The sequence below is a fragment of the Aquarana catesbeiana genome, linkage group LG13, assembly GCF_042186555.1.
Source record: "Aquarana catesbeiana isolate 2022-GZ linkage group LG13, ASM4218655v1, whole genome shotgun sequence".
In the NCBI taxonomy this organism is placed as follows: domain Eukaryota; kingdom Metazoa; phylum Chordata; class Amphibia; order Anura; family Ranidae; genus Aquarana; species Aquarana catesbeiana.
Window position 1 is genome coordinate 95,566,062 of NC_133336.1, and position 18,309 is coordinate 95,584,370.

The 18,309-nt window shown below is 42.5% G+C and overlaps 1 protein-coding gene across 1 annotated transcript in view; it reads right to left on the reverse strand.

Moving 5' to 3' along the window:
• Window positions 1–1,232: 1,232 nt before the first annotated feature.
• The window catches only part of SNX6 (sorting nexin 6), a 60,606-nt gene continuing 43,529 nt past the window's right edge, over window positions 1,233–18,309 (reverse strand). The window contains exons 8-14 of the mRNA XM_073610061.1: window positions 18,148–18,253; window positions 15,173–15,248; window positions 8,473–8,512; window positions 5,171–5,257; window positions 4,921–5,080; window positions 2,172–2,257; window positions 1,233–1,903 (exon numbers count right to left, since the gene is read on the reverse strand). Of these exons, the coding sequence (XP_073466162.1) occupies window positions 1,850–1,903; window positions 2,172–2,257; window positions 4,921–5,080; window positions 5,171–5,257; window positions 8,473–8,512; window positions 15,173–15,248; window positions 18,148–18,253 (609 nt within the window). The 3' untranslated portion in view covers window positions 1,233–1,849. The remainder of the gene's footprint in view (window positions 1,904–2,171; window positions 2,258–4,920; window positions 5,081–5,170; window positions 5,258–8,472; window positions 8,513–15,172; window positions 15,249–18,147; window positions 18,254–18,309) is intronic.

Here is an 18,309-nt window from a genome sequence, read left to right on the forward strand (position 1 = left end):
AACAGTCATCCACAATTGAAATTTGCTGCCGTGCATACTTCCATACTAATCAAAAGGTGGCAAAAAAAACCCATCAACACCAGCCCTTAGAGTACACACTAAGACATTTGGTGTTGTAGGTCAAGCGATATGTTCTACTTTATCCCTTAGAGAACCTTGCAGAGACACATAACCAGGCTGCCCACCATATCATGGCAGTTGCTGTACTTCGCTCACCTTGTCCAATGGTCATTTCCCATGCTTAAAAAGTATACCTTTAAAGTTTATGTGCTTGTTAAATAGAAAACTAAAATAACAGTGTGTTGCACTACAAACAATATAAAAAAAATACACATTAATAACTTATATACCATGTTAAGGGAAAGTCCCCCCAGAGGGTTTTTTTTTTTTTTTAGCAGCAAAGTAAATAAATAGTAGATGTAATTACAAAAATACATTCTTTATTAAAAATACAGTGTTTCCACAAAAGTTAAAATATGAGGTCTAAAGGGGGCATGCCCCAAAGTGCAGAGAATGCAAAGTGCATTCTCTGCACTTTGGAGCATGCCCCCTTTAGAGATCATAATTTTAACTTTTGTGGAAACACTGTATGCTATTAATTTTTTTTATAAAGAACGAATTTTTGTAATTACATCTACTATTTACTTCGCTGCTAAAAAACCCCTCTGAGGGTACTTTCCCATAACTTATTATCCGGGGTGCGTAACACTACTACCTCTCCTTATGTGTTTTTCCCATGCTAACTTATATACCATAAGTGCAGAAGAAAAAGGGGGACAATGAATAAGGAAAAAAAAAGTCCAAATATCTCTCTGATCATCAAAATCATAAAGTCCCGCCAAAAATGATGAAGTATCCCAGAGGCCACAGATGTGCTCTGTAGCACTGTGTCACTAGTGTCAGCAACAACCACTGCCACCCAAAGTGATGTCAGGATGCAGGCTTACTAAAACGCATTACCAAGTCTAAAGGGGATCCTTTGTGGCCTTTGGGATACCTTCTTTTTTTGGGAGTTATTTATGATTTTGATTATCACCGAGAGATATTTGGACTATTTTTTATTTTTTTCACTTTTTTTTCTTTTGCACTTATGGCATATATATAGTAATACTGTGATTTTTTTTACACTTATTTTAGTTGTGATAGTTTGAAGGGCTATCTTCTTTCTGTGTTTGCTTTTCATTTGCGCAGTTCACAAATTTTTCTTGTTAAATAGAAACACTGGGACAGTATAAATTAAAAATCATTGGATTCACAGTTTATTTTACAATATTTGAGAAGTCTACAAGTTAAGGCAAACATACTGATGCATTAGCTTTAGGAACTTAAAGTTTAAAAAGATAATTGGAGCATTCTGAAATATCTAAGAAAATGTTTAATAAAAAAAATAGAGTTCGGTAAATCAATAAAACAGAGGCTTAAAAAATCATTACATGGAACTTGGACAAGGTATACGATGTGAACAACTAATGGCAATGTTAAATCCATTCGAACCACAAATGCCGAACATCATTGAAAATTAACATACACTGGTAAATAAGATTGGCATTGTTATGCAGTACAGTTCATAACAAGTACAGCATTTAACTGCTTTCGAAAAAAAAAAAAAAAGGGAAATCTTGTGATGTACTAGAAAGTGTACAATGACTAAATAAAGGTACATGTGGGATCGTCAGGTGTGGGCTCCGCAGCACAGTGCTGTTACCGAGGTGGGAGCAGCCCAACCACTTCGGTATGGGTTCATCCTTGCCAAGCTAGATATGCCCAATGGAGCAGTCCATCGAAAACTGGCAGCTCCTAGAGGTCACAGGAAAGTCTGGTTACTTCAAACATCTGGACGGAGTGTACTTTATGGTTTACCATTTAACACAGCCAAGCAACTTTGCAACAGCTGCAAATTACCCTGCAAAGAGAAGAAAATTTCAAACTGTCAGTGATCTTCATATTTATCAAAAAGAGGCTTACTGTGAACCTGTCATTTTGTTACAAACTATTATTATATATATGCTCATTAATAAGCAAAATGACAGCTTTGTAACCATGCTTTGTTTCTTAGTTTGATTGTGTACCTATATTGTTAGAAAAAAAAAAAAAAAAAAAAAAAAAAACAACTGTTGATTTGGTAACAGGTTCAAGAAGTAAAAAGGACAAACTTTTATAGTAAAGTCTACCTTGGCATGCTTTAATTCCAGTTCAGCCAGCTCTACTAGATTTTTGCGGAAAGCAGCCACTCTTCTGGTTTTAAAATCCATCAGTTCTGAAACAAAAAAAAGATAACAAGCTGATTTTAAAATGTATATTAACCCTACTGATGAACTTCTCTTATATTCACTGTTAAACAATTAAAGTGATATTACCATATATTTTTTCACATAAAGCATAATAAAAAAAAGGTACATGTACTGTATCTCACATTTTTGTAAATACTTTATCTTTTCATGTGACAACACTGAAGAAATGACACTTTGGTACAATGTAAAGTAGTGAGTGTACAGCTTGTATAACAGTGTAAATTTGCTGTCCCCTCAAAATAACACAACACACAGCCATTAATGTCTAAACCGTTAGCAACAAAAGTGAGTACACCTCTAAGTGAAAATGTCCAAATTGGGTCCAAAGTCCAAAAAAAAAAAGATATCCCAAACCTTAAATTTGCCAGTAAGTACTGTTCAATCACTTATTAAGAAGTGGAAAACTGGGGGATCTCTAGATAACAAGCCAGAAAGATTGCAGCCGCATCGGCCAGAAGAATTGTTCAGGATACAAAGAAAAACCCATAGGTAACCGCAGGAGAAATGCAGTTGGTTGTTTTCAAGGAGCACAAAACAAACAATGCTTGATCAAAAATGATCTGCATGGTTGAGTTTCTAGAAAGAAGCCTTTACTGCACCAATGCCACAAAAAACCCAGGTGAGGCATGTCAAGGTGTTGTCGGCATATTGTAACCAGGCATTTTTGTGGCAGTTGTGTGTGCAATCTTTCTTGGTCTACCGGTCCTTAGCTTGATATCAAGAAATCCTCTAATTTTCCACTTCTGAATATGTGATTGAACAGTACTTACAGTCAAATTGAAGGCGTTTTATACCTTTTTAAATCCTTTTCGATCTTTGAAAGTTTCATTACCTTGTTACGCAGGTCTTTTGACAGTTCTTTTCTGCCGCCTGTGGCTCAGTATAGCCTGCTCAGTGCATTCACCTAAAAGCTAAAACTCATTGACAAATTTTACACAGACACTAATTGCAATTTAAAAAACCACAGATGTAGGAATTGAACCTTTAATTGGCATTTTAACCTGTTTGTGTATCACCTTGTGTGTCTGTGCCAAGGCCAAACATTTCAGGGTATATAAACTTCTCATCAGGGCCATTTGGTTGCTTTTTAAATCAGAAGGATAACAGAAATCACCCAAACAACTATGTGATAATAAATGGCTTCATATAATCATTATCCTTAAATAAAAGACAGTTTTTTGGCATGGTCATATTTTCAACATTAATGCCAAAATTTCACATTTTCTGCAAGAGTATGCAAACTTTTGAGCACAACTGTTTTTGAAAATTGATCAGTCCTGATGTACTGACTGTCTATGTCCTTCCACGAGGCCCTAAAATGCCAGGACAGAACAAATACCCCCCAAATGACCCATTTTTGGAAAGTAGATAGTCCAAAATATTTAATAAGAGGCATGGTGAATTTTTTGAAGTTGCATTTTTTTTTTTGAAAATGAAGAAATTAAAGTGGTTGTTAAGCCACTACTATAAAAACCTTCCATCCCCTCTGTAACATAATGTGTCCCTGTGCCATATAAAAAAAAAAAAAAAAAAAAAAAAAAAAATGCAGATTATATCTTATATCAGAGCAGCTCCTGGCACTCACTTGACTCCGATTCTCTCCTCTGCCCGGGGAGGAGAGGAGAGAGAGACCCGAGGAGTCACGTGAGCGCCGGGAGACACACTGATATAGGTACAGATCGGCATTTTTTTTATATAACACAGGCACACTTATTGTTATATTATAGAGGGGATTGTAGGATTTTATAGAAGTTATGATAGCAGGAGGGGAGGGGGCGGGCACTGACACAAGCAGGCAGGCAGGGGGAGAACAGAGCAGGGCTGCGGCTGACACAGGCAAGTAAACTGACCGGGGTGTCAGGGCTCAGCAGCCATGATAAACTGTGGTCACTTTACAGGGGGGAGGGTATAGCCAGGCAGGATCAGCTAGGTTTTTTAGGTGATAGAAGAGGCCAAATTACGCAGCACAAGCACTGTGCAGTTCTTCATGCTTTAAAGTGGTTGTAAACCCACAAAAAAAAAAAAAAAACCTGCAAGACAAAGGCATAATGAGCTAGTATGCATGTGATTGACGTCACACCCACGCATGGGCGCAGGAGCCGCCAGTAACAGCACACTAATTGCGCATGTGCCGATGACGCAAGTTTAGGAGATATCTGGTGTAGCTACAGGTAAGCTTCATTATAGGCTTACCTGTAGTAAAAAGTGGTTGTAAAGGGTTTACAACCACTTTAATGGAACATGATCTGTGTAACAAACAAACACTTTCAATTAATTTTTTAAGTTGCCATTTTAACAAGGTATTTCTTACACACAGCATAGTAATACTTATAATCACACCATCAAGTTGGTTGTAAGAAATACCTTGTTAAAATGGCAACTTAAAAAATTAAAATAACAAAATAACACAAATAAAAAAATAACACAAGCCTTCAGGAACAGAGCTGCCCCCATGTTTCACACTTCAAGAATAATTACATAAATAAAATCCTCATTTAAAAATGTACTAATTACACAGACTGTCTAACCTATTCTTCTATCCTACCATTTTATCATTAAATTAGGGAAGCTTGGTATTCCATATACTGAAGAAAAAAAAAAAAAAAAAAATCAGGGTAATCCTATGTACCTTGTTTTGCAGATTCAGATATTTTCTCAAACTTCTGACAGCAAAGCTGCTGAGTGGTTTCCGCTGATAACACATCCTTGTTTTTAGCCCTGGCTTTATCTAGTGCTTTATTAGCATTTTCATAATCTACCAAAGAGCGAGATCTTCTGTAGAGGAGATCCTGCAAACAAAGTTCAGACTTAAAAACAGCCCGTCATTTCAACGTGATGCCACTCAACGCAGTTTCTGTGCTAAAGCACCATATAGTTACCTTAGCAGCTTGTGATTCTCTTAAATAATATTTAAGAAGGTCTGAAAGCTTCAGGTCTTCATCAGCCGATACCCTGGCTTCAATTTTCTAAAGGATACAAAATGTGTTTTATTACAAAGATAAAAAGTACATGTTATAAACTACATTTCCAATTCTGGTTTCGACTAGACCTATCTTGATCCTGACATATCCTACTGCAGGATAGGACCAAGCATTCTTTTCTAGATCATGTGTGTTTATTCAGAAAATCTGCAGGTCCTATCAACTACATCACTTTCCTAAATCCTGAAAAGCGACAGGTACAGAATACCTAGAAGACTTTCCTCAACATGCTCCATAAATGAACAAGAAGAGAATACTCTTCTACATACTTTCTGGTCCTGCTTCAAAAACGGAGACCTGTTTCACCTGCAAGGCATGCTACCAAAAGTTACTAATGCTTGAAAGGCTTTTCATTTAAAATTTTTCCTTTTTAACGCACTACATGTAAATTGTTAGATTTAGACCACCAATTGTATTTGTTTTTACCGACAGCATATAAGATAACGGACGCCCAGGAATCAACCATTACATGTACATGAAGCCATGGTGAAAAATGTTTATCCACTTTCCACGCAGGCCAATTCTGACATTTCTCACCTAACTGTGAAAATCCGTATTTTTTTTTTGTTAGAAAATTACTTTGAGATCCCAAAACAGTACATAAAAAAAAATATATATCAGAGACCCTAGAGAAGGAAATGGTGGGTGTTGCAATTTTCTATGTCACACGGTATTCAATCACAATTTTTTTGGAGACCATTCACTTTAATGAATTGTCTTGCACAAAAACACAATATAATATTTACTTTTTGTTAAAATAGAAAAGATAATGTTACACAGATTAAACAAATACCCAACATGTCATGCTTTAAAATTAAGTACACCCGTGGAACAGCGCCAAACTACAGTACCAAAAAATCTCCATAGGTGACACTTTAAAAGCCTTTACAGGTTACCAGTTTAGAGTTACACAGGAGGTCTGGAGCTCTCCCTCTAACATTTGCAGCAATACCTCACAAGTGTGGTGTGATCACCGTTTATATGCGTGCGGGACTTATGTATGGGTTTGCGTTTATGCATATGCACAGGGGGAGGAAGCGCTTTCAAAATTTTTTTTAGTTGAAACTTTTTTTTTTGCACTCTCTCCTTATTCATTTATTTTTGATCAACTTTATTGCTTTCACTAGGGATAAACAACATGCCTTGTGAAAACATGGGCCGTGACAGGTCCTCTTTATGGAGAGATCTGGGGTCTATTGGACCCGAAATCTCTCCTCTGGCCTCCAATGCAGCCAATCAGACATGGATCAGTCTGACTGGCTGCTTTCCAGGGCCCTAACGGCCAGGTAAACAAAGAGTCAAAACCAGAAGTTACTAAATCCTCGACGCTTCCAGTTTTCTGCTGGATATCTTGGATAGGATATCAGAACCTGAGCAGATTTACATTCTATAGTAGTCTCCATTGCACCTCCCCTTGCAGCTACATAAAAGTTTATGTATGAAGGGAGGCGCAGAGTAGTTGGGCCAGCACAGACAGTAAAAAAAAAAAAAAAAAAAAAAAAACTTCCAGGGGAGGAGAGGGCTATGACATGCAAGGAAGAAGGAGGCTGTGCTAGGGAACTCACTCTTCCTAAATTAGTTACATTTTCTGTCAGGTCGGACTGAGCTTGTTTCATGTCATTGCACCTGTTTGATGTATTATGTGATCACATTTATGGAGATGTCCTATTGACATGCTCGTACTTCAGAATTGATGTAAGTTTTCTACTTTTTAAAATAAAAAACGTAAGAGATGGTTTTACACTATGTGGTGACTTCTTGCCTTTTATGAATGTCAGAGTTCTTGTTCCAACAAGAGAATTGTAGTGACCGATTCCCAGAGATTACTCTTTTGACCATCTTCCTAGTATTTCCATCATTATGCGTGGTTGAACGGATCTAACTTTCTACATTTGGACTGTCTTGATACACAGTGGCTGTTTTTTTATTTTTTCATAATTCCTTAGGCATCATGTAGACGGGATTTACAACCTCTCCTGAACATCTTAACTTGACAGATAGCAACCGACATTTAAAAACATCCGTTTTGCCAAGTTTACATACTGCGTTTAGCCACGTTTGTCTAGGAGTGTTTTTTTTTTTTTTAAATGTTTTTTTTTTTTCAAATAGTCAAAAGTTAAAAAAAAAAAAAAAAAAGGTAAACGAAACGCGGCTAAACGCGAGTTAGAGTTTACAAGCTGTTACAGGTATGTGGCGTTTTAAATGCCTCTGAACATTTGTTCTGAACGCATTTTTTTTTGCGTTTCAAAAAAATGCTTCTAAACTCAACTGCCTAGAAAGGACTATAAACGACCCTGTGTACATGTACTGATAAGATAACATTGAGTAGAGTTCAGGGGTGTTTCGTCACATATGGCAACCCATCACATTTGGCTACCCGCTGGACTGCGCATGCGCGACATCACCATATGCGTTTCAACACTGTGGCGATCTGCGCTTGTGCAGAATTTTGTGGCCACACCCCTGAGTCCAGGTTCAAGCCCCATCATCCAAGCGAAGCCAGGCCGTGCCCGAAGCGTGGCGAGCAAAGCGAGCCCGCAAGGGGCCCTGTGGCAAAGTGGTGTCTTACAACAGTATTGGCACACATATGGCGGCGGCGCGCATGCGCACTCCAGCAGGTAGCAAAATCTGATGGGTAGCTGAAAAAAAATGCCCAACTTAAACATCCGTTTACCAGCAGCAGTGTACTTGAGGCCTTACCTGCAGACTTTTTGGATTCTTGCACACTTTTGGCACATTAATAATCAATATCAGGTATCATTACTGTTTATGCCTATTGATTTGGGTACTATTGTGTTTCATTTAGCGCTGCACTTTATTCTTTTTCAGATTGGTACACAATGCTCTGTTAGATTGTGGTGTTAGCAGCTTTTTCTATTATGACATTAGTGCAATAATTGTATATGGTTTTTCAAATTTTCTGTCATGTTCAGAGGCACAATGCAAGTAAATACGTAATTTATGTAATGGAAAACACAACAAGTAAGCATTTAAAATAGTTTGTGTTTATGTGTTTTTATCTGCATTTCTTAAGTTGGTCTCTAATTACCTAGCAAACACAAATGTATTCATTTTGGGTGGACTGGCCCTTTAAGGTTTAAGATGTAGGCGCTCTTGAAAGAAAAACCCCATATTAGAATTTTTGTACAAATGCATTCAGCTCCTCCTGTGCAAACAAAGCAATGATGAATAATACTTACGCGAGTTTTGTCAAACAATTCAGACACCCTTAAGAAAAATCTGTACATGAAAGAAAAAAAAAAAAAAAAAAAGTTACTTTGCAGTGGCTACAACAAATTCACCCACGTTTCAAAATAAATTAAATTGCATTAAAAATGAAGCTGCTGTGCAAAACACAATGTGTGTTCAAATAATTAAGTATTGCAATGTACAGCACTCAAAAACTGTAATGTACTAATCACAAAATTAATAAAGTGTTTTGTGTAGCAATATTACTATTGTAAACATCCTTTTTAAAGGCCTCATGTACACTGCTGCTGGTACACGGACGTTAAGACCCCTTTCACACCGAGCCACCTATATCATCGGCGGTAGAACGCCGCTATTTATAGCGACGTTTTACCGTCGGATTTGCGGTGCATTTCGGCCGCTAGCGGCTGAGAAAGGGTTAAAACCGCCCGCAATGCACCGCAATAGCGGCATTTTGCCGGTGGTATCCCAGCGCTGCCCCATTGATTTCAATGGGGAGAAGCGGTGGAGGAGCGGTAAACACACCGCTTCAAAGAAGCTGCTGGCAGGACTTTTCCTGACGTCCTGCCAGCGCAGCGTTCCGGTGTGAAAGCCCTCGGGCTTTCACACTAGAGACAACGCTGCAGCTGTTTGAGGGCGGATTGCAAGCGCTATTTTTAACGTTATAGCGCCTGCAAAACGCCCTCAGTGTAAAAGGGGTCTTAGGAGCAATTGGGCATTTTTTTCAACTGCTCCTGAACTCTCCTCTATGTTATCTTATTAGTACATGTACCCAGGGTCGTTTCTAGGCTGTTGAGTTTAGAGGCTGGCATTTCAAGCGCCAAACGCTGCTAAACGCGGTAACTTGCGTTTAGCCGCGTTTCGTTTACAGGCGTTTTTCATTTTTTGCCATTGAAAAAAAAAAGATTTTGTTTTAACGCTTCTAACGCAAACGCAGCAAAACAACGCTAAATGCAGCATTTAACACAGCAAAACTGAGGTTTTAAACGTGGGTCACTATCGGCATGTTAAATCGTTCAGAGAGGTTGTAAAAACGTCCCGTGTACATGTTATGTACAGTTATGTTAAAGCACCGAAGGAATTCCCTGTAAGCTGCAGCTCCCCTCTGTACCTGGTTTTTGTTGTTTCAAGGGTGGGAACTAGTGCTGCCCTGAAGACTTCTTAGAAAAAGAGTTACCAGGTACCTAACTCTGTTTTCTCGAATCGTCTTCCAGGGCAGCATCCGAGAGGATATATCAAGCATACTTACTAGGGTGGGTTAGAGACTGGAGCACTTTACGACCAAATGCTTGGTCTTGGTCGGACAGCTGGTCTATGCGGTAGTGCTTAGCGAAGTACTGAAGCTCGACCTGTCGCTGCCCTGCAGATCTGCTCCGGAGTTGCCCTGCTTTCTCTGCGGCCGAGGTTGCCCAGGCTCTAGTGAGTGCGCTCTGATTTCACTAGGTGGAGTGAGATTCTGTGCCTTATAGGTAATCTGTATGGCCATCCTTATCCATCTGCTGATGGTGCTTTTGAAGCTTGTTCCTCTGTTGATTCCTGCATAGAGGATGAAGAGGAGGTCGTTCTACGCCATTCTTTTGTTCTTTCGAGATACGCTATGAGCGTGTTCCTTACATCAAGTTTGCTGTAAATGTTTCTTTTCCTACTATCCATGGTGTTGGAAGTGAGGGTATGACGATGTTTTGGGTTCTGTGAAATGTAGAAGAGACCTTGGGTAGAAAGGCCGGATCTGGAGAGAGAATTATCTTGTCCAGATGTAAGATGTATGCTGTTGTTCTATTGAAGATAGAGCTTGGATCTCACTCACTCTTCTGGCGGATACTAAGGCCAGAAGGCGGATACTAAGGCCAGAAGGAGCGCAGTTTTTAACGTGAGGTTTTTGTCTGAGCTGTCCTCGATAGGTTCAAACGGAGGGGAAAGAAAGCCCTTAAGTACTGTGCCCATGTCCCAGGTGGGAGTTTTGTACAATTTTGCTGGTTTGGATCTTTTAAGAGCTATGATTAATCGTCTTATCAGCGGGTCTTCCGCTAGTCTAGTATCCATGACCGAGGAAAGTGCTGCAACTTGTACTTTCAGGGTACTTGGTGATATGTTTTTGTCTGCACCATCTTGTAGGAAGTCCAAAACTATTGGAATTATCCCACCGTTGGAGATTGGTCTGTCTTCGTACCAAGAGACAAATTTTTTCCTTATTTTCTCATAGATGGCTCTCGTTACCGGCTTTCTGCTGTTTAAGATGGTGTTGATTACTCTGTCTGACAGGCCTTTGTTCTGGAGTTTTACCCTCTCAGTAACCAAGCCGAGAGCTTCAAGATTTTGTGGTTCGGATGGTTGACTGGGCCTTGTGACAGTAGATCCGGGCGGTCCGTCAGTGTCAGCTGAGGTTGTATGCTGAGATTTTTTAAATGACTGAACCATGCTCTCTGGGGCCAGTGTGGTGCTATTAGTATCACTGTTTTCTCTGCCTTGATTTTTTGGATTACTTTTGGGATTATGGCAGTTGGAGGGAATGCATAGCACAGATGCCATTTCCAGTTTTGGTTGAAAGCATCCACCCCGCTGTTGCCATCTGTAGGGTCCAGGGAGAAAAATATCGGAGATTTTGCGTTCGCCCTGGAAGCAAATAGGTCTACTTCGGGTATTCCCCACTTCTGGGTGATTTGAGTGAAGGTTGTTTGGTTTAGCGACCATTCCGTGTGTTTTATCGTTTTCCGGCTCAGGAAATCTGCCACTGTATTGTCTGTTCCTTTTAGATGAATACCGGATATCGATCTTATGTTCACTTCTGTCCACAGTAGGATAGATTGTGTCAGTCTCATCAGTTTTTGGGATTTTGTGCCCCCTTGTCTGTTTAGGTATGCGACTGTCGTTGCGTTGTCTGATTGTATCTTTACATCCTTCCCCTGTAATGCTGGCTTGAAGGTTTTTAGCGCTTCCCCCACAGCTTTCAGCTCTCTCAAGTTTGAGGAGGCTCGTGCCCATTTGGGTGTCCATTTCCCTTGCGAGAACCGCCCTTCCATGTGGGCTCCCATCCTAGGGCGCTTGCATCGGTGGTGATGCTGACTGGATTGACTTGAGCCCATCTGCGCCCCTCGATGACCCGAAGTGGGTTGAGCCACCAGTAGAGTGTTTGTTTGACTGTGGCGGGGACGGGAATGGATTTTTCTAGGGATGCTTGCCTGCCATCCCATTGGGACAGAATGTAGTTCTGTAAGGGTCGCATGTGAATTTGTGCCCAGGTGATGGCTGGAATGGAAGACGTCATCAGTCCTAGTACAGACATTCCGTGCCTGATCGTTGTGGAATGGTTCCTTAGCAGGGACGTAATTGCTTGTGTCATTTTACGTCTTTTTCCTTTGTTAGGAAAATTTTTGACAGTCTGGAGTCCAGCACGTATCCCAGGTACACTACTCTCTGGCTTGGGATCATTTGCGATTTCTCTGCATTTATTAACCATCCCAGGTTTTGCAGATAGATCATACTCTTGCGCAGGTTGTTTTCTAGGATTGCTGCTGAGTCCGCAAAGAACAGGAGGTCGTCTAAGTATGGTATTATTCCAATACCCTCCTGTCTTAGACCTTTTAGCGCTTCCGCCATTATTTTTGAGAATATTCTTGGAGCTGAGGAGATTCCGAAGGGGAGAGCTGTGTACTGTAGGTGCAGCGTAGCTGCTGGCCCCTGGATTGCGAACCTTAGGTGATCCTTCCTTATGGGGACATGTAGGTAGGCATCCTGTAAGTCTAGTGTTGCCATGAATGTCTCCTGCGGTAGGATGTTCCTGATTGAATAGATAGATTCCATTCTGAATCTCTTGTATCTTATTCCTCGGTTGAGTGGTTTGAGGTTTAGTATCAGCCTTAGTTTGCCTGATGGTTTTCTTTTTGCGAAGATGTGTGAGTAGAAGCCCTTCTGTTCCTCCTCTTGGGGAACGTGACAAATCACCTTCTGATCTAATAGTTTCTGTAGGGATTCTAGAAACACCTTTGCTTGATTGCTGTCCTTGGGTAGCATGGTCGCTAAGTATTTGGTTGGGGGGGCGGTTGGAGAATTCTATTGCGTAACCGTCCGCTATGGTGCGCAGTATGAATTTGTTTTCTGTTATCTCCTCCCATTGGTGGGAGAAAGCCGCCAATCTGCCCCCCACCTGAAGGCAGTCATTGTTTTTTGTTCTTTTGGGTATTAGGCTTGAGGATGAATTCACCTTTGCCTTTCTTGTTTTGTTGACCCCAGTGCTTTTTTGCCCCTGGCTTATTGAATTTCTTGAAATGCCGAAAGGGCGCCTTCCCTTGTCTCTTCTTGGTTTGAGGGAACCCCTTATTTTTTGCTGCAGTCCTATCCAGGACTGTTTCTAGTTCGGGACCAAACAGTAGGTCTCCAGTGAATGGTATGCCACATAAACGGTTCTTGGAAGGTGCATCCCCCCCCCCAGGATTTTAACCACAGGGCTCTGCGGGCCGAGTTTAGTAGTGCCGTGGTCCTAGAGGATATTCTGACAGTTTCTGCTGAAGCATCTGCCAAGAAAGCTGCCGCTCTAGTTAGTGTGGGGATGGTTTTAATTAGTTCCTCCCTGGGTGTGTCGTTCTCCAATAGATCTTGCAGCTGGGTTAGCCAGATTAGCAAGGTTCGGGCTGTGCAGGTGGAAGCAATAGCCGGATTTAGGTTTGCCGCCCCTGCTTCCCATGCCCTTTTCAGGAGAGCTTCTATTTTCTTGTCCATGGGGTCGCTGAGGGTACCTGCGTCATCAAAAGCCAAGTCCGATTTGTTCGTGATTTTTGCCAGAGAGGCATCCACCTTGGGGCATTTAGCCCAGGTTTTGGTGTCTGCTTCCGCAAACGGGTATCTGCGTTTGATTGTGGCGGGGATGAAAAGCTTTTTCTCTGGGTCTTCCCATTCCTTTTTGACTATGTCTTTAAGTGTTTGGTGTACCGGGAACGTTCTTGGCTTCTTGGGCTGGAGCCCTTTGTACATTCTGTCATGCATAGTGAGTTCTGTGGTTTTCTGTTCTTTAATGCCTAGAGTGTCAGTGATGGCTTTGAGAAGACTGTCTGTGTCCTCAGAAGGAAACAGGTTGCAGTCTGTCGTGTCATCTTCCTCCTCTGAGTCTGAACAGATACCGTCTTCTGATTCAGATTGTTCAGATTCATCTGAATCCACCTCTTGTTCTGCCTGTACCTTGTTCTCCCTTGGAATGTGTGTTCCGCTGGTAGATGGGATACTGGCCTGAGCGACACTTGCTGGCGTTTCTAATTTCTCTATAGCTGAGCGTAGTGGTGCCATGGTGCTCTGAATTTCTTTCTTAAAAGAATTGAGCAGGTCTTTCAAAAATCCCTGTGATTCTTTTGCCACCATTTTGTCTAAGCATTTCTGACACAGGGGCTTTTTCCAATCTGGGGAAAGCCTGTGGCTGCATGAGGCACATGTTTTGCCTTTAGCCTTCCTTTCCTCAGGGGTCTTTGCCTGCAAGCGAGCATAGAGAACAAAAAAAAAAAAACCCCGTGAGTTCAGGTGGTCAAAGGAACTGCCTGTAGATAGGCAGTAAAGAGGTTAAGACAGAGATAATTCAAGAATATTCTGGCTTACCTTGGAGCTGTCCTGATTTGCAGGATCTGCAGGGCAGGGTGGGGAAGCGTCAGACATGATCAGCCACCAGGATCCTCTGCTTAGAGGCCTTTTTATCTGCTTCCTGCATAAGCTCCGGCCCCGCCCCCGGCTGACCCCGTGCAGGTTGGTGGACACACCTGCACATGCCGCTGTATTGTAGAGTAACTGTGCTGGTAGTGAGGGGTAGCATTGAACAAATTTGCTATTTGTATTCTGTTTTCTTTCTCTTTTTTTTTTTTTTTTTTTAAAACTTCCCGCCCCTAGGTGTCCCTGCTCTATCTCCGTAGTAGATAGACTACGGGAAAATGGCCGCCAACCCGGAAGCGGAACTTCCTCGGCGCCATCTTGGTACACCCCCGACTTCCTGTAGCGGCCTGTGGCGGTGAGGACGCTGCTGCGCCGCCCGGAGAGCGGTGGATTCGTTTGGGGGGACAGCCGCAGCCACCAGGGACCTAATTTAGAAGGTGCAAAACCCTCCCTGCTAGACCCTCTGCTGCTGAGGTTTTCGGCAGCGGTCGGCGGCGGCGGCGGGGGGGGGGTGCCCATCTATGCATGTATCCATCCCCCCTGGCGGGCTCCAGATTCTGCGGAAAGCCAGAGGGGGGTGCTTGCGGAAGCATACACAGGCCTAACAGCGGCATGGGGTGGGGATGACAGAGTCCTCCTGCAGCCTGGGGGGATGATTGCAGACCCCTCAGTAGGGGCGAAATCTCAGGCTTTGAGCAATGTTGCCCAGTGCTGCGCCTGCTCGCCCTCCCAAAGCCCCTTGGGCTGTATGGGATGCTGGCAGGGGGTCTCCTGCAACAAGCACAGAGACAGGTGAAAATAAAATAACAAACGTTCTTGCAGCTCCTGTGGGTCCGGAGGAAACACAAACAACTGAGGCACACAGGTAAGAGTGTGAAATTTATAATGGTGGACTAATGTGTTTCCTGTTTTAGGGAGGAGGAGCCTATCTCTCGGATGCTGCCCTGGAAGACGATTCGAGAAAAGGTGAATAAATGCACAGGTCATTACAGCTTGTTTTAAGATTTCCACATTGTTTTCATCTCGTAGCATATGTAAACCAAGTACACAAATATCACTTACTTGCATATGTCAGTATTGTCCTGTGTTCCCAACGTGTACATTGAAGATCCTATTCTGTTATAGTCATCTGCAACACCTATAACAAAGAGGGAATAAAAAAAAAAAGCCATCAGAGCTATATCAGATCGGCTTGTGTAAGGTCCTTGTATGGTTATTCACTCCGGTAGAGTCCTGGTCTATTTAATGGTGAAAACCTTAATGGGGGCCCAGATAGATCATACCATTCCTTTAAAATATTTAAACAAATACTGGAGGTATTATTCACATTAGTTGTGGTGAGAATGCATTGGGCAGCTATTTCAGCGTAGTCCCACCGCATGAAGGCGAAATGCCTGGTCGCCAGCGTGCCCAATTAACACCACTGCTTTGCGGGAGGAACGCACTGTAAAAAAGTACTGCGTAAATAGACACAGTGGGAGCTGATCTGCGGGTACCATGGACTCTAGGTCCGCTGGCACTCGCCGATCATTAGGCAGAGAGCCAGAACAGCGATCTGCCTATGTAAACAAGGTAGATTGCTGTTCTGCCAGTAGGTAAGGCATTGATCCTATGTTCCTGCAAAGCAGGAACACAGGATCAGTGCCTTCCCATAGTAAAAGTAAAAGTAGACACAAACCAATCAATATACGCTTATTGGGATTTTTTTTTATTAAGAAATTTGATTTTTTACTTTTTTTTTTATGCGTTTTATAGCAAAAAGTAAAAAATGTATTTTTTGCAAAACTGTTGGTCTTTTTTTGTTTATAGCACAAAAAAAAAAAAAAAAAAAAACGCAATAGTGTTTAAAAAACACCAAAAGAAAGCTCAGTTTGTGGGGAAAAAAAAAAAAGGGACTTGCATTTGGGTACAACGTCGCACGACCATGCAAATGTCAGTTAAAGTAATGCAGTGCCGTATCGCAAAATATGGTCCAGTCAGGAAGGGGGGTAAATCTTCCAGGGGTCAAGTGGTTAAATGCTGCTAAATCTTAACACCCCTTTCACACTGTGCCATTAGCGCTAAAGCGCCGTCTGTTTTAGTGGCAATTTAGTGCCGCTTTTCGGACACTAGAGGGGCGCTTTTAACCTCCAAAAAAGGGTTAAACACTCCCATTTTACGGTGCTTTCAAATCGCTTTTCAGGTGCTTTGAAAGCGCTGCCCATTCATTCCAATACATTCATTTAAATACAGTGCTCCCAACCCACCCCAAAGATGCTGCTTGCAGGACTTTTCGGAATGTCCCGCAAGCGCACTTCCCGAGTGTGAAAGGTCACACTGAGATGAATGGGAGGCGGTTTTCAGGCACTTAGCAGAAGCTATTTCCAGCGCTAAAGCACCTGAAAACCACCCTAGTGTGAAAGGGGTCTTACTAGAACAAAACAATGCTCAAACGTTAAAGACTGGTTAGAGTTTGCCTCGGGGTGGCCATTTTTCTGTATAAAGCAACCCTGAGGCTGACCTTACCCCACCCTCTGCAACCTTACTGGCAGCCAGGTACATAAGTTGCAAGATGCAATGGTACCTTTGTAGCAGCCAGGTAATAATCGGTTGCCCACGGCTGTCCAATGCACGTCTATAAACATTTTGGATATCTGTTCAGTTTAACCACTTGCCGCCCGCCATATAGCAGAATGACGGCGGCAAAGTGGTTTCAATAACCCGACTGGGCATCATATGACGTCCTCAGGATATTGAGCCACTGCGCGCCCCCGGGGGCGCGCATCGCGGCGATCGTTGTTGCGGGGTGTCAGTCTGACACCCTGCAACACCGATCTATGTAAAGAGTCTGACGGAGACTCTTTACCACGTGATCAGCCATGTCCAATCACGGCTGATCACGATGTAAATAGGAAGACCCGGTGATCGGCATTTCCTCACTCGCGTCTGACAGACGCGAGTAGAGGAGAGCCGATCGGCTGCTCTCCTGACAGGGGGGGTCTGTGCTGATTGTTTATCAGCACACCCCCCCCTCGAATCCTGCCCAGGACCACCAGGGAAGCCGCCCAGGACCACCAGGATGGCCATCCACACTGGACCACCAGGTATGCCCCTAGACCCCCAGGGAAATACTAATCTGTGCCCAGGCAGCTGCCAATCAACGCCCAGGCAGCTGCCAATCAGTGCCCACTCACAATGCCTACCACTGCCAATGCCACCAGGGATGCCTATCAGTGCCGCGTATCAATGCCGCCTATCACTGCCCATCAGTGCCGCCTATCAGTGCCACCCATAAGAACCCATCTTTGCAGCCTTTCAGTGCCCAGTGTCGCCTATCAGTGCCCACCAGTGCCACCCATGAGTGCCCAGTGCCGCCTATCAATGCCCATCAGTGCTGCATATCAGTGCCGCATATCAGTGCCCATAGTCAGTGCCACCTTATCAGTGAAAGAGAAAAAACTTGCTTATTTACAACATTTTTTTAACAGAAACAAAAGCAAAACTTTTATTTTTTCAAAATTTTCAGTATTTTTTTGTTTAGCAAAAAATAAAAACCGCAGAGGTGATCAAATACCACCAAAAGAAATCTCTATTTGTGGGAACAAAATGATAAAAATTTAATTTGGGTGCAGTGTTGTATGACCGCGCAATTGTCATTCAAACTGCAACAGCACTGAAAGCTGAAAATTGGTCTGGGCAGGAAGGTGTATAAGTGCCCTGTATTGAAGTGGTTAAATTGTTATCCAAAACAAAAAGGGGTAAACAGGCCATCCTAAGGACCCCTTCACACTTATACCACCTGAACGTCACATCGCTTGAAACAATGCCTGTGTAATCTTGAGGTCTATGGACCACAAGTTCGGACCAAAGTAGTGCAGGGACTACTTTGACGTTGCTGCAACTTGAAGTCGCACAGATATGAACAGTACTCATTGGAAATCACGGGGTACAACTTGTCACGTGACTTTGAAGTCCCAAGTCGCACAAGTGTGAAAGGGGCCTTAAACACATGACATGCCTGATACGAGATATTCCATGGTCACAACAGCAGGTCTTACATTTATGGGATCTTGTCATTTTGTCTGACTTGGCACTTGCATCCTTCACTCGATTGTGATATTCCACAAGAAACGTCCTCTCGTGGTCAAAGAAATCGTCCACATCCTGGAAAGAGAAAACGTTTATTGGAAACTAGAATTTTTTTCTAGTCACAATGACAT